The 16,314-nt window shown below is 38.0% G+C and overlaps 1 protein-coding gene across 15 annotated transcripts in view; it reads right to left on the reverse strand.

The window, feature by feature from the left end:
* DMD (dystrophin) overlaps positions 1-16,314 on the reverse strand; it is a 1,213,044-nt gene that overhangs the window by 682,349 nt on the left and 514,381 nt on the right. For all 15 annotated transcript variants that reach the window (XM_062608089.1, XM_062608087.1, XM_062608095.1 and 12 more), the window contains 4 exons: positions 15,468-15,709; positions 12,872-13,052; positions 2,915-3,060; positions 1,738-1,950 (listed from right to left, as the gene is read on the reverse strand). In XM_062608089.1, coding sequence (XP_062464073.1) covers positions 1,738-1,950; positions 2,915-3,060; positions 12,872-13,052; positions 15,468-15,709 — 782 coding nt within the window. The remainder of the gene's footprint in view (positions 1-1,737; positions 1,951-2,914; positions 3,061-12,871; positions 13,053-15,467; positions 15,710-16,314) is intronic.

A 16,314-nucleotide genomic window follows, 5' to 3' on the forward strand; every position in this document is an offset into this window, starting at 1 on the left:
ATATCCACCTGCAGCCCATGGAGGATCCCACACTGGAGCAGGTGGATGCACCCTATAGGAAGCAGCAGCCAATGCAGGATCCCACAAAGAAACAGATATATTGCAAAGACTGCAGCCTGTGGAAGAACTCATGCTGGAACAGGGGGAAAGAGTGAGAAGGAAGAAGCAGCAGAGAGGAGCTGTTATGGTCTGACAACAGTTCCTATTCCCTATCCCCCTGCACCCCTTGGTGAGAGAGTAAAAAGAGTAAAGCAATGGAGTGCAGACTAGGAAAAAGAAGGAGGGGGAGAGGTGTTTTTTTAATTATTATCTTTATCTTTGTTTCTTACTATCCAAATCTATTTTAATTTTCCTCAGGTTGTGTCTATTTTGTGCATGATGGTACCTGGAAAGTGATCTCCCTGTCTTTATCTCAGTCCAAGAGCTATTCCATCCTTTTTTCTCCCCCTGTCCATCCAAGGAAAGGGCATGTGAGAGCAGCATGGGTACCTGGCTGCTGGCCACGATTATCCCATAATACCATTAAACTTCATCTCATGGCCAGCTTCAAACATCAGAGAGGTAGCTCTGATGGAGCCAAAGTTACAATTTAGAGCAATGTGGCACTTCAGTAGCTAAATTACAAATGTTTCCTCCGTTTTTTGGCTCATTCTGCTTAACTGATGAAGAATAGCATGACAGTAAGTACCTTTTTTTTTCTCTAAGAAGCTTTTTTCCTCAACAAAAGCAGAAGTGTAAGGAATACCTTGTCAGAAAGTTTATTCCTAACCAGACAACTCTATTGAGTTAAGCTGAAAATACCAATTACAGTTCACATGCTACTGAATTATAATGTACAACATGGTGCTAATCGTGTATCATGTTCTACTACCAGCAAAACAAAGTCAAGGACAGAAATATTTGATGTGACTAGAAGGAATGCAGAGAGACAACACTGAGAAGAAACACACTGTGAGAACACAGCTTTGAGTAAAGCTGCAGGACCACAACCTTCAGAATTTTCTTTGCAATATCCTCCATAAGTATGCAAGTATTCATTTGCATGGGGGCAAGGAGAGAAAAGCATATAAAAACATAAAAATACCTTCTGGTTTTGTGATTAGTTGATCTGACTTATTTGAAATCTGCCCTTGAAATTATATAGAAATAGACCAGGATTATGTTAAAAATTGACTGATTTTTAAACCTGATAACATCTAGGTCATAGACATCCCATGTAATGCTAATAGATGTGATTTACAAATAAGTATAAATAGGAGATCTTCACAATGACAGAAACAGTGGAAGAGTAAAATGCTGTCATTCTAAATATCATTCTAAATTCACACAACCGTGTAAGTCATGTACTCTTCTGCTTTCTGGCAACTCTGCCGAGATACTACCATATTACTTAATTATGCAAATTAGTCCATTAGAGTCAGTATGGTTAGAGCTACTTCAGGGGCATGAAAAAGTACTTCAGCTACATTTAAAAACTAAGTAGAGGAATATTAGTCACAATTTCACTGTTTTCCTATTGAAACAGCATTGGCAGAAATAGGCATAAAATCAGAATTCAAAGTATAATCTTGGATCTACCAAAATCAACCACACATTTTAATACGTTTTATGTACTGTTCTGATATTTCACTTTGGTATTAATTTCTGCATTTTTATTGCCATTTATCATGCATTCTGGGCTAGTCCCACAGCCACAAACTGACACGTAGTAGCTGGAGCTGAAAAAGTTTGGTTAACCTGGAATCGCTGGAGTTTGGTCATAAGCTCCTCAAGTTTTTGGCAATGTTCCACCAGCTGCGCTGATAATTTCTTCCAACGGCCAAGGATCACCTCAATCTCTGATCGATATCTTTGGCTGACTTCTGCAGGGGCTTTCCTGGATATGTCTTCCACAGCTGTGCTGAGATAGTTCAGGCCCTTTTGCTGCTCTTGCAGAGAACTTTGTAGAGCCTATGAATAAGAAGCAAATGGTGACCCAATTCATGTGTCCAGCAATTCTCTTTGTTTTACAAACATACATGAAATTGCTGAAGAAAGGACTGAAAACTAAAAACGTATGTCACCTTTGCTAAAATATCCAATGACGTATTCTATCGAGGAATTTAGAATTGCTTTTCTCACAGAAACTCGAAAGTAGATTTTTTAGTTGAACTGAGAATATTAACCAGAGGTGTTTATACTCATTAATAGAGGTGATACACATACACTTCATTAATTTGAGACAGGAATTTACTACGCCTCTAATGATTACATGCTCAAAACTCAGACAGTACATGGAGAGAAAGAATAAACTTAGACCTGCTTCTATGACTTAAAATTTTCGATGATAATACACTTTCACAATTATTTTCCCAGTTTGCTGCATCTAACTTTTTTCTATATCCTACTTTTTATTTCTGAATGTGCATTAATAGTTGCATCAAACCACATGCTGCTTATCCATCCAATAGTGGAACAACATCAAACATTAAAATGTAGAGAAGGTTTGCGCTCACTGGCAAACTTGTTCTACATTTGTGTCTGCTTGTAAATCTGACAGGAAATCTAACAAAGCCTGTGCAGCATTTTACAAATCACAATCACATAAATTTTCCATGTCAGCACTGGAAAATGAAATTAGCTAAATCTATACTTAACTCCCAGAGCTATCATAAAAAAAAATTTAGATATCATGGGGACATGGCTTTTGCTTAACATGTTTAATACGTTAGAAAATTGGTTTCACTAATGAGGAACATTTTCAACCCTTTAAGGATCATGTGAGTATCCACTGTCTCCTGAAGCCCTTGCCTGAAACTTGAATGGGTATAATTCACTCAAGACCCACAGGCTTCAGCAGATTCATGACAACTAAGGGTTCTGTCCCTCCAAACTTTTCGTTTGAGATATTTGTTCCCACAGCCTGACCACTCACCTTGAGGTCCCTGAGTCTCTGCTCCATGATTTCATATTCAGCAACTGCAACCTGAGGCATGGAGAGTTTAGTTTCTGACTGCTGGATCCACACAAGTATAGTGTTCATTGTCTCTTTGTAGTGTGCAGGAGGCAAACTGTCAGAAACTATATTCAATGGGGAAGAAAAAGGGAAGAAATAAAATAATTTTGTGCTTCATTATTCTGTTTTCTTATAGAAGATGGTTGACAAAAGAATAAACGACCAAGCTTTATTGAAGCCAATGGCTATTTTGCAACAGATTGCAACAGGTCCAATATGTCAGTATCTGATTTTTCAAAAAATTGTGGAGGCAGAAAACTTTTGAAGAATGAATACACTCATTGTAAAGTTTATGATATCTCTGTTGTTTTATCAGGTGTGTGTCATTTGACTCTATTGTCATAGTCCACATGACTAGTTATATGGCCAAGACAACTTGTTTAAATATGTGTGCTTAGAGATCAACAAACAAACTATTGTACTTAATCCAGAACCTAATTTCAGAAATGCAGTAAGAAATAACATTCACTTTTATGGCCCATGTTTGTGTGTTTAATGTTTCTGTTCAAGTAAAATGTTCTCTTTAAGACATCTGTTAGGAAATTAATCTTTGTTTTGCATAAAAGTTGAATTTCATTGAACTGTGCTTATTGTGCCAACATTACAGCTGCTGTAAACAGACAACATCTGGCAACACATGAGCAAGTCATTAGCAGAGATACTCCCTCTGCCCTCAACAACATTTGCTTCTCTGCTCGCTGAAAAAAGTGAAGGCAAATAGCATGGTTAGTTGGAAATGAAGCATTTCCAATTTATACCACATAATAATGAAGAATATAGAAGCTCAAAAAAATATTACACCTATTCATCCCCTGTATGTCACTGGTATGTCAGAAAAAACAGCTCTTAGAAATTATATAGGTTTCCAAAAAAACATTTTAACAAACAACACAAAGATTTTAAATGCAAGCTTGCTTACATTCTCAGAATTAAATATACTCCAGATTAACCTAATATTTTAGTGATCAACAGAATGCTACTTAAACAAAAAAAAAAAATTAAAAATTCAGGCATCAAATGACATACTAAAATCAGCGGCATTGAAGCTCTCTGTTGTGGAGTATGCACATTGTATATAAAAACCTTGGCTGATCTGATATATCACACACATCTGGGGATTTACAGAAGATAGGACTTGGTACCAGAAAAGACAAAAATTTCTTTCCTTGTGATGTACTTTCTTTACACAGAAACCGATAGTAATACATTCTTGGAAACACAAAAAAACAAACATTTTCCATCTCATGGAATAGCATTCTAAATCCTTTTATTTTCTTGGTGAGATTTATACTGTTTTTGATTTAATCCAAACAATTCCTACTTCAGAATAGAATATGCATTTAAACACATCACTTCAAATGGATGGAGACATGATTTCAACAGCTCAGACATGTTAAAGGAGTATACCGTTCTTAAGATCAGTTTTATTTAGAAATATGGAGGTCTGTGATGTAATGTTTGACTTCTATAAATAGTATTCTATAAATGAAAACCAAGTCTTAGGACTAACATATGACTCAAGGAGCTATATAAAATATCTAGCTGGTCTGGACAGTAAAGAGTACCTCAGAAAAGGTGAAAATACAGTATTCGCTGTTACAGCAAACTCCACCAAACCACATGAAACTCTCATCCTGAAAGTTTGGCAATAATAATAATTTTACTTTTAAAACCACACAAGCACTGCAAATGCTTTAGAATCATAGAATAGTTAGGGTTGGAAAGGACCTTAAGATCATCTAGTTCCAACCCCCCTACCATGGGCAGGGACATCTCACACTAAACTGTGTCACCCAAGGCTTTGTCCAGCCTGGCCTTGAACACCACCACAGATAGACCATTCACAGCTTCCCTGGGTGACCCATTCCGGTGCCTCACCACCCTCACAATAAGGAACTTCCGCCTTATATCCAGTCTAAACTTCCCCTGTTTAAGTTTTAAACCATTACCCCTTGTGCTATAACTATAGTCCCTAATGAACAGCCCACCCCCAGAATCCTTATAGCCCCCCTTCAGATACTGGAAGGCTGCTCTGAGGTCTCCACGCAGCCTTCTGTTCTCCAGGCTGAACAGCCCCAGCTTCCTCAGCCTATCTTCATTCGGGAGTTGTTCCAGCTCCCTGATCATCCTCGTGGCCCTCCTCTGGACTTGTTCCAACAGTTCCATGTCCTTTTTATGTTGAGGACATCAGAACTGTACACAATAATTCAAGTGAGGTCTCACGAGAGAGTAGAGGGGCAGGATCACCTCCTTCGACCTGCTGGTCATGCTCCTTTTGATGCAGCCCAGGATACTGTTGCTTTTCTGGGCTGCAAACACACACTGAAGCCGGCTCATGTGAAATTTCTCATCAGCCAACACCCCCAAGTCCTTCTCCACAGGGCTGCTCTGAATCTCTTCTCTGCCCAACCTGTAACTGTGCCTCGGATTGCCCTGACCCAGGTGTAGGACCTTGCACTTGGCATGGTTAAACTTCATAAGGTTGGCATCAGCCCACCTCACAAGCATGTCAAGGTCCCTCTGGATGGCATTCCTTCCCTCCAGCGTATCAACCGAACCACACAGCTTGCTGTCATCGGCAAACTTGCTGAGGGCGCACTCAATCCCACTGTTCATGTCAGCAATGAAGATGTTAAACAAGACCAGTCCCAACACCAGTCCCTGAGAGACACCACTCGTTACTGGTCTCCACCTGGACACTGAGCCATTGACCACAACTCTTTGTGTGCGGCCATCCAGCCAGTTCTTTATCCACTGAGGAGTGGTCCATCCATCAAATTGATGTCTCTCCAATTTAGCGACAAGGATGTCACGCAGGACAGTGTCGAACGCTTTACACAAGTCCAGGTAGATGACATCAACTGCTCTACCCCGTCCATCAGTTCTGTAGGCCCATCATAGAAGGCCAACAGATTGATCAGGCAGGGTTTCCCCTTAGTGAAGCCATGCTGGCTGCCACCAACAACCTTGTTGTTTTTCATCTGCCTTAGCATGCCTTCCAGGAGAATCTGCTCCAAGATTTTGCCAGGCACAGAGGTGAGACTGACTGGTCTGTAGTTCCCTGGGTCATCCATTTTCCCCTTCTTGAAAATGGGGGTTATATCTCCCTTTTTCCAGTCATCATGAACTTCACCTGACTGCCATAATTTCTCAAATATGATGGCCAGTGGCTTAGCAACTTCATTTGACAGCTCCTTCAGCACCCGTGGATGGATTTCATCAGGTCCCATGGACTTGTGCACGTTCAGGTTCTTAAGATGGTCTCAAACCACATCCTCTCCTACAGTGGGCCTAAGGTCTTCATTCTCACAGTCTCTGCATCTGCCTTCCAAGACTTGGGTGGTGTGGTCAGAGCCTTTGCCAGTGAAGACCGAAGCAAAGAAGTCATTCAGAACGTCAGCCTTCTCCACATCCAGAGTGGCCAGCTCTCCTGATAGCTTCCTGAGGGGGCCCAGGCTGTCCCTAGTCTTTCTTTTATTCGCAATGTACCTATAGAATCCCTTCCTGTTATCTTTAACAGCCCTAGCCAAGTATAATTCTAACTGGGCCTTAGCTTTCCTAACCTGGTTCCTAGCTTCCGAGACCAAATACCTTCCCTGTATTTTCCCATGCCACCTGTCCTTGCTTCCACTTTTTATAAGCCTTTTTTTCCCTCTAAGTTTCCTCAGCAGCTCATTATCCATCCAATGAGGTCTCCTGGCCTTCCTCCTGCGATTCCTTCTAGCTGGGATGCAACACTACTGAGCTTGCAGCAGGTGATCCTTGAATATCAACCAACAGTCTTGGGCCCCCCTGCCCTCTAGGGCTATATCCCATGGAACCTTCCGAAGCAGATTCCTGAAGAGGCCAAAGTCTGCTCTTCTGAAGCCCAGAGCAGTGAGCTTGCTGCACGCTCTTCTCACTGTCCTGAGGATCTCAAATTCAACCATCTCGTGATCGCTGCATCCATGGCTGTCCTGGAGCATCACATTTCCAACGAGCCCTTCCCTGTTGGTGAGCACGAGGTCAAGCATGGCACCTCTCCTTGTCGGCTCATCTATTACTTGCAGAAGGACGTTGTCTTCCACACAATCAAGGAACCTCCTTGATTGCTTGTGCCAGGCCGTACCATCATTGCAACAGATGTCAGGGTGGTTGAAGTCACCCATGAGAACAAGGGCCTGTGAGCGTGAGGCTGTTCCTATCTGTCTATAAAATTGTTTCATTCAATTTTAATGAGTTATGTTCTCTGCCAGTAGAAGGACTAAGTACGTCTTCAAGTAAGATCACAGATGTTCATTTAATCAAGCTAGCATCTTTCCAATTTGGTTATTAAGTGTTCTATTTAAAAAGCAATTTAAGTTGAGTGAAATAGTAGCTTTCCTATTTCAATGTTCCAGAGAAAGTAGCAAAATACTACTTTTCAATGTCCCTTTTCTAGCTGGAGTTTTGGGGGCTTGTTAGGTTTGGTTTTTTTCTTCCATGGGGGGTGAGTGTTGGTTTGTTTCTGAATTTGTGTTTTTTTTGTTGGTTTGTTTGGATTTTTTTTGAGATTGACAACATGTTATAATTTTCATGTTTGTGGATTAACGTCCGCATGATGACCATAGTGCATTAATACGGATTCTGCTATATTATATGAAAATTTGAATTGGTAGTCAGAAAGATAGAGCACATCTGCAACCGCAGCTACAGATAAACAAGACCAAAGACAGAACTGTAACAAAATATCACAGAGGGAAAACACAAATACATTACTGTGAAATATCAGAATACAGTTCCCATTCATAATAGGAAAATGTTGTTGCATTAATCTGCTCCATTTGTAGGCAATGCATTTTGGTGTGACTAACACTGTAACCCTTGAGATCTGACAGGCAAATATATTTACAGTTGTATATTCATTTTAGAGAAAGTGTTTAAACTGGAAATAAAATGTGCAGATAGATATTTGATTAGGATTTACTTTTAATAGGTAGAAATAGTTAAACATGTGAAAATAGTTTTCCAAACAGGTAAAATACTTCTTAATCTTTCCTCCCAGTTTCCTTTTTTGACCAGATTTTCCAGTCAAAACACTTTTCCCAAATCAGAAATGAAATGAGAACACAATTATCTCAACAACTATTAAATCACAGTGGATATACTGCAGTGTTTGTCTCCTACAGTGAGGAAATATACCACTGTTCGTCATAATCATTTTGAAATAAGAAGAAAGACAATAATCTATGGGATCATATTAGTAAAGACTTATACCCTGAAATGAATGAACTAGATTGTACTGCATGTATTTCCCATAAATATCTCCTCAGTAGTAACTGCAGTTTAAAACCATGCTGATTTTCCCACAACTTTGTTTTGTTTATTTTATAATACAACTACTTGAAGCTATTCATCAAAGTCTTTATATTGACGACTTCATAAAAGTTGTGATTCCCTTCTCCCACATCTCTCACCAGAAACTCTCAAAGTGGAATCATAAGGAATCTTGTATAATACACAAACAATATTCTGCAAGTGCTTTACACTTCCAATTCTCTCATCTATCAAGTTCTTAAAAGAAACAAAAGGGAAGTCTTCCTCCAGTTCTACAAGACACAAGTAAATATCTTTTAAAGATACAAAATTATTTAGGAGATTTTATTTCCAACCCTTATAAATTTTCATTTTTTACTATAAAGGAAAAGAGTAGAGGACATTATCTCTTACATATTAATTTCACAGGTTGCTTTGTCCTTTTGTTCTTTATTTAAATAAAAAATAATTGCCAGAGGAAATGGATGCAAAACAAAAATGAAATTGCTTGCATGTTACTTATTAAAATAATATTTTCTTACACACAACTGTGGTGTATGTTCAACTCAAAAAGGACATTCAAAGAAAATTAAGCAAACTTTATTCATCAAAACCGAACAGTAATGAAATTTGCAGGACAGGACACATATTTTTCTTCATCAAGTATGCAAAGGTTGGAGAATAATTATTATACATATCGTAACGATTTGACTGACACTTATAACCTATCTCTCTAAGATTCTTAAAGCATGAAAATAATTTAACAATTCAAAGTTTAAGCAAAAAAGCAGACAAATGACTAATTAAGACTCAAAAGGATCATCTTAATGTTATGATTACTGTGGTTTGTTGTCTTATAAAATCATGCCAAGACTGACTTGAATGTATGTAATGTAAGCCACTTTAACATACCGTAGTAGCAGATCAGGTAGAGAAGCAAATGTATATGCAGAATAATATATGTACAAGAATATATATAGAATATATATATAAAAAAGAATATATAGAGTAGAATATGTATATAGAATAGATATAGAGAAGCAGATGTACATGCAAAATTACTGTAAGCATGGGAATGGGTAAACAAAAACTCTCAAGAATCTTGACATGATATAGAAGGCAAAAACTCTGTAAAGTCCTTCTTGAAAAAAAATAGGAGAAACATTGTTTCTCCTGAATATTTGATCATTTATAATTATAACAACGATAACAATGATAACTTCACCATTGGGAATTACTGAACCTGCAAACATAGAATCAGAATTTGAAAAGAAAGCACAGTGCACGAATTTACAAAGCAGAAAAAAAGAAAATAAAGATGACTTTCCTTTTGCCACTTCCATCTTGATATCTTTAATTTCAGCTGCCACAAAAGTTTTATTTTTGCTTTTTTTTTAGTTATTTTCAACAAATCTAATGACATTCCCTAAAACCCCTCTGCAGAACAGTCTTATCAAATTGAGAACATGTATCTCACTGAAGACCATAGCTGGGTAAGAGTTCAACGCAGGAAGTAAAAAAAGCAGAAGCACCTTAATGGAGTTTAGTCCAGTCACAGAGCAAGAGGAATGCTGGAATGAATCAGTTGCCACATAGGAGGTAGCTTAAACCAGGGAGTATTTATTTACCCAACACTAAGAGCCCTCCCAGTGCTGAGAGGGAACAGGAAGTGGAGCAGGCTGTTCCTTAAAAACATCTCTGACACAGCCACAGTTAATTTCAAGAGACGTAAATAAAAAGTTCAACTCCTCATTTTTCACTACTGTAATTATAAAACTAAGAATCTCCTTGGGAAGTCACATTATTCATACTCAAATTATTGCCACGATTGTCCACTTCACTCCCTTGTGTACATTACTGTCTGACCTCTATTTTTTCTATATACCAGTATTCTAGAAATTACTCCAAATGTGTCCGGGAAGAAGGAAGAGCTATAATAATGGACACAGAAGGATCAATTACCTACGGATATACAGACATTCCACAAAGAAAAATGAGGTCTTATTCCCTCATATTTTATGAAGTGTATTTCTTCCATAAAAAAACATTGCAAAAGAGTGGAAAAACAAGCTGATAGGGTTTAGAATTAGCTTTAAATTAGGTTTTATAACTGTAAATGCTAATCAGATCATGAAGAAAAACATGAGAAAACCTGAGTTCAACTTTAATAATATTTTATTAAGAAATCTATGTGCAGCATAGGGAAACAACTAAGTACCCTTGAACATAAAAAAATCTCAAAACAATAGCACCACCTTTAAAAAAAAAAAAACAAACATCAAAACCCAACCAAACAAAAAATATTTGAGGGAGATTGTGTCCTAGCCCTAGAGAAAACTTTTTTAGGGAAAAAAATTCCCTTTGAGAATGGAACAGCTAAATACCCTTATCCATCAAAAATTTAATGCAGTAATGTAATATATATATATTTACATATATAAATAAAGTCAAATAAACAAACAACAAAAAAAAAACAAACCTCCCAAACCCCTAATGATAAATCGAAAATCCTTTTACCATAAAAAAATGACCTAATGATGAATTAAAAAAAAAAAAAAAAATCTTTCTGGCACATGTACATTACCTGTAGAGGAACAAAAAAGGAACAAATACTACCACTGATCTGCAAAACACCATTCAGTCTTTAGGACTGCAATAATTAATTGCAAATAATTTATACAAATAAAAGATGGAAATATTTAAAATGCTGTAGCAAAATTTTAACATTTTCTATTAAACTAAGGCTATAAAGACATGGGCTATGGCCTTTCTCTATCTGTTCAACAAGAAAAATAGTCACTGAAGAAAGGAGAAGAAGCTCAGAATCAGAGCCAAATTTTCTATACTACAGCTTCAGATTTTTTGATTCATAAGACTTTCCTGAATTGAGATCAGACCTAGCACAGTACCCCAAGCATGATCATTCATATCTACAGCAGAGTTATGAAAGAAGTTGCATTTTGGATAAAATTGTATAAAATTTCTGCAGATAAATTATGACTTCCGTAATTATCTCACCTAAAACATCACTATGGGTATGTACTCTATGGAATAGGACAGTCTCATCTTGATAGTTGAACTGTTTGATATGAAGCACCTGTGATACAGGGCAGCTACATAAAATAATAACAACTGACAAGGGCTGCATGAAATATTGATTCAAAGACTTCTGTTCTCTAGCAGCTTAGGAGACTCTCCCTGGTCTGTCAACATTGCCACCTCAAGACAGTTGCTGCTTCTGCAGGCCAGGGCCCTGGAGGAGCATGCTGCAGAAGAGGAGTGGGAATGAGTAGCTACAGCCGGGAAGAGCCTGCTTCGCGGCATTACAGTTGAGGCAGTGAACACTACTCATCTTACAGAACCAACCAACTGGTTAGTTCCTATGGCCTCACTATAGTAAAACTAGGTGAAACAAAACCAGCAATTGCACAAAAATGGATATAGAAGAAATCATAAAGAAGCTAGCATTTACCATATTTTCTCCTTGGCAGAATGGTTTTCAGTATATATAACAGTGTAGCATTTACAGTTTTTAAATGTTACTACTTGTGTATGTTGACTTTAGAGGCATGAATAAACTTTACAGTCCTTAATACTAAATTTCTACAGGTCATTTTTTCATCACTTGCTATGACACACTTGCATTTTATATCTTTAGCTCTTCTATGCATCATCACCTCCTCAGTTTCCATGTGTACACATATGAAATAACTACAGCAGTGTAATAATGCAGTGTTGAAAAAAAAATCCAAAGGTTTCTGTAAAAGAATTTAGAATGAATACTATAAAGATCCACTAATAGGAGCTAGCACTGTGACTAATTTCAACCAGGACAGCCATTTACAGATACTGGTTTAAGGGGCAAATAATCTTTCTGCTGTTGACAAAAATTACATTTATAGCTTTTTTCCAATACTCTTTTTTTTTAATTTCATAGTCAAATACAGAAAGCGTACAGTAGTCACTGACATGCTCTGTTTCTTTAAAATGGAATAAATTAAACTTTCTATTTTGGTTTAGCATTTTCCCCCTTTTGTAAAATGCATTTTATGACAAATATGGTTAAAAAATTATAATTGCAGTCATATATTCTATGTTGCATAAGATAACAGTGTACCACATGATGAAAAACTAGATGCTACTGAAGTATCTACTCTTTTTGATGAGCTTTATGAAGTTTAATTTCTACTCTATGAAAATCTAGAGCAAATTCACTTCTGGAATTAAATTCTCTCTCCTCTCTACTGACAGAGGTGGACAGGCCTGTCTTATAACCTGGCTAAACAAAGACAATTTTATGTTGCTAAAAAATATCACTGAATCTTGTCCATAAACATGCAGTCAAGGCTGCATGATGGTAGAATCACACTGAGTATAATCTTTGTTTCTGAACAGTGTACTTTCTCTTTTTTTCCTATTAATATAAAATATATAAAGCACTGATAATTTATCAAAGACTAATTCAATTGCAAAAAAAAGCCACATAAACTGTATTACTGGTTTAGCATGTTAAAAGCAAATACAAAAGTAGGAAAGCAAAATACATACAACTACTCTTTGCATGCTAGACAAACAAACTGAATTCTTGTCATGAACACTTACTGGTCTGTAGCTGCTTTTCTCTGGCATGCATGTCAGCAAGTATTTTTTGGTAATGACTGGTAAAAGCAGCCAGGTCAGCATCTAGAAACACTGGCCCTTGCTCCTTCTCTTTGAGTGCTTGACTTTGAGCCTTTAGCCGTTCAATTTGAGGCTGAAGGGTTGACATTCGAATGATTTCATCCTGCATGTTTGAACAAAAAAAAAAAAAAAATCAAGATAAAGCTGTCCAACAAATGAAATCACTAGTGGCATGGAATTTCCACTGGTTTAATGCACATTACGCAACTGCTTTGCTTCCAACTACATCAGTTACAGTAAGAACAAATCCAACATTTTTAGTATTTTCTCACAAAGCAGTTACTCTGCTCCAAATATGATTGTTGATTTGCACCATTGTTTACAGTCACTTTCACATGACATTATCATGTGAGTAGTGTAAGACACAAAGAAAACAAGGGAAAGTATAGAGTCCTGCATCTGGGCAGGAACAACCCCAGGTTCCAGTATAGGTTGGGCAACAACCTGTTAGAGAGCAGTGTAGGGTAGAGGGACCTGGGGGTCCTAGTGGACGACAGGATGACCATGAGCCAACACTGTGCCCTTGTGGCCAAGAAGGCCAATGGCATCCTGGGTTGTATTAGAAGGGGGGTGGTTAGTAGGTCGAGAGAGGTCCTCCTTCCCCTCTACTCTGCCCTGGTGAGACCCCATCTGGAATATTGTGCCCATTTCTGGGCCCCTCAGTTCAAGAAGGACCAGGGAGCTGCTGGAGAGAGTCCAGCGCAGGCCAACGAAGATGATTAAGGGAGTGGATCATCTCCCTTATGAGGAAAGATGGAGGGAGCTGGGTCTCTATAGTTTAGAGAAGAGGAGACTGAGGGGTGACCTTATTAGTGTATAGAAATATATAAAGGGGGAGTGTCACAAGGATGGAGCCAGGCTCTACTCAGTGGCAAACAATGATAGGACAAGGGGTAATGGGTACAAACTGGAACACAAGAGGTTCCACTTAAACTTGAGAAGAAACTTCTTCTCAGTGAGGGTGAGGGAACACTGGAACAGGCTGCCCAGGGAGGTTGTGGAGTCTCCTTCCCTGGAGACATTCAAAACCCGCCTGGACACATTCCTGTGTAAACTTATTTAGGTGTTCCTGCTCCGGCAGGGGGATTGGACTAGATGATCTTTTGAGGTCCCTTCCAATCTCTAGCATACTGTGATACTGCGATACTGCGATACTGTGAAAATAAGACAGATTGTACATTAAAATTGCATGCATATTGTAAAAGAGAAGAGACAAGAGACAAGAATATGGAGAGAAGAGAGAGGGGAGAGAGAAGAGAGAAGATATATTTCAGTTGGAAGGGACCTACAAGGATCATCAACTGTCTGATCAATACAAGTCTGACCAGAAGTTAAAGCATGTTGTTAAGGTCATTGTCTGAATGGCTCTTAAAAACTGACAGGCTTGGGGCATCGACCACCTCTCTAGGAAGCCTGTTCCAGTGTTTGACCACCCTCTTGGTAAAGAATGCTTCCTAATGTTCAGTCTAAACCTCCCCTGGTTCATTCCCGTGTGTCCTGTCATGGGATACCAGGGAGAAGAGATCAGCATCTCCTTCTCCACTTCCCCTTCTCAGGAAGCTCTAGAGAACAATGAGGCTGTGCCATTACACCTTCATGAGACCCTGTACACACTGTGTAAAGAGAAATAAGGAAAGTAAGCCAAATGTACACATCATTGTAGAGGTACTCTTAAGGGAAGTTTTCCGCAAGAAAACAGGGAACTCCTGTACCCACAATGCCACCTCGGAAATGCCTGAAAACAGAAGCAGTATCCTAGATCTAAATTTGGGTTTCAAATATTGTTTTCAGCTTCAGCTCTGCAGCCAGAGATTTCATAAAGTCAGACTACTACAAGTATGTCATGCAACTTATAATTTGTTACTACATCTCAATAGATTCCTGTCAAACAATATTACTTTGTAAATTATCCACACCTACAGCACTGTCTACAATAGGAGAGGTAAGGAAATTTCTATGATGGTGCAGCACAAAAACTTAGAATAATCAGTGAACTGGTGTGACTTTTTTTGTACAGCTGCTCTACTCGTGTCATCTGATGACAGATTATTCCTCCATGCAACTACAGTATCCACAGTGCATCAAATAGCAGGGGAACAAGTACAACAGTCTGATATGGCAGAATTTTGGACTTCACTATGAAGACAATTTTCTGGCTCAGATCCTTATGACAGAGCTTTTTAATGAAGAATCAAAGACAGATTCTTAAAATCAAAAAAAAACAAAAAAAAACCAAGAAGAATTTAAAAGCATAGTTCCCTGGCTTTAGATATCTAAGTATCTTAATAAAGAAATATTTGGTGCAGGCCTTTAAATACCAATATGCTATGTCCTATTGCTTCTTTGTTTCTTTACCAGCCTTTCCTTTCCTTAAATAAATATTTTCAATAATTACCCTGGAAAGATAAAGAATCCATTTTCTACTTTTACATTGAAATAAAGCAGATCATAGTGTGGCCCACTGTTGGAACACCTATGAAGTACAATATAATGAAGAACTTGGAGAAGGATCTCTAACCTTGCATTTTTCCAGCTGAGTTTTTACTGTAGCAGGGTCTGTTGCTGGTGTGGGTTGTGCTTTCAGCCAGTTTTCTGCAGTAACTGCTGTCTGTTCCAGTTGCTGCAGCTGGGAGTAGAAGTCAATGACGTTATTTTGGTACTCCAGCCATGCCAGTCTTTCACTCAGCAACTGACAGAACTCAATCCAGCGGCTCTTCAGCTGCTCTGATGCCTGTCTAATGTTGTCAGCATTCAGACCCTCTAGAAAGATAACAAGAGAGGAAGACACTTAAATAAGTCACAAAGAAAAGAAATTTAAAAAAAGTAAAATAATTTAACAATTCAATTTCTGTATTTGAGAGTTCATAAATCCAGTTAATGATTTATCATCAAAGAACAGTCCTGAACATACAGATGTTAAACATTAGTGGAGAAAGCATTTGAAAAATATTTTAAGTTGCTGCCAGGGTACTTTTGTTGCTATGGGAATGAATTATAAAGCGCTTTAAAGTACAAGAATGGGAATAAAGCAGAAAGTAGAGATACAATACATAAAGCTAATTAAAACTGTTGTAAGAAATAAGAAAATGCCTGACAGCTGGATTTTGGAAACGATGTCTGTATTGTACAAGAATGTTTTTGTTTTTTTTTAATAAAAACATCAAGTTAAATGAATGGGAACTATATTTCACAGTTATTTTAATGTTTCTGATAATCCAATCCTCAAGTTTTGCTCCACACATTATTTTAGAAATATTATAAGCATTCAGGAATAAATATATGATCAGATCAAACCTCCATCTAGGCCAGTCCCATATGCCCAACAGTGTCCATTAACAGATATTAAGCAAAGACTGAGAGCCAAG

The sequence above is a fragment of the Pezoporus occidentalis genome, unplaced genomic scaffold (assembly GCF_034315485.1).
Source record: "Pezoporus occidentalis ecotype Australia unplaced genomic scaffold, CSIRO_AGI_Poc_V1 ctg129, whole genome shotgun sequence".
Taxonomy (NCBI): domain Eukaryota; kingdom Metazoa; phylum Chordata; class Aves; order Psittaciformes; family Psittacidae; genus Pezoporus; species Pezoporus occidentalis.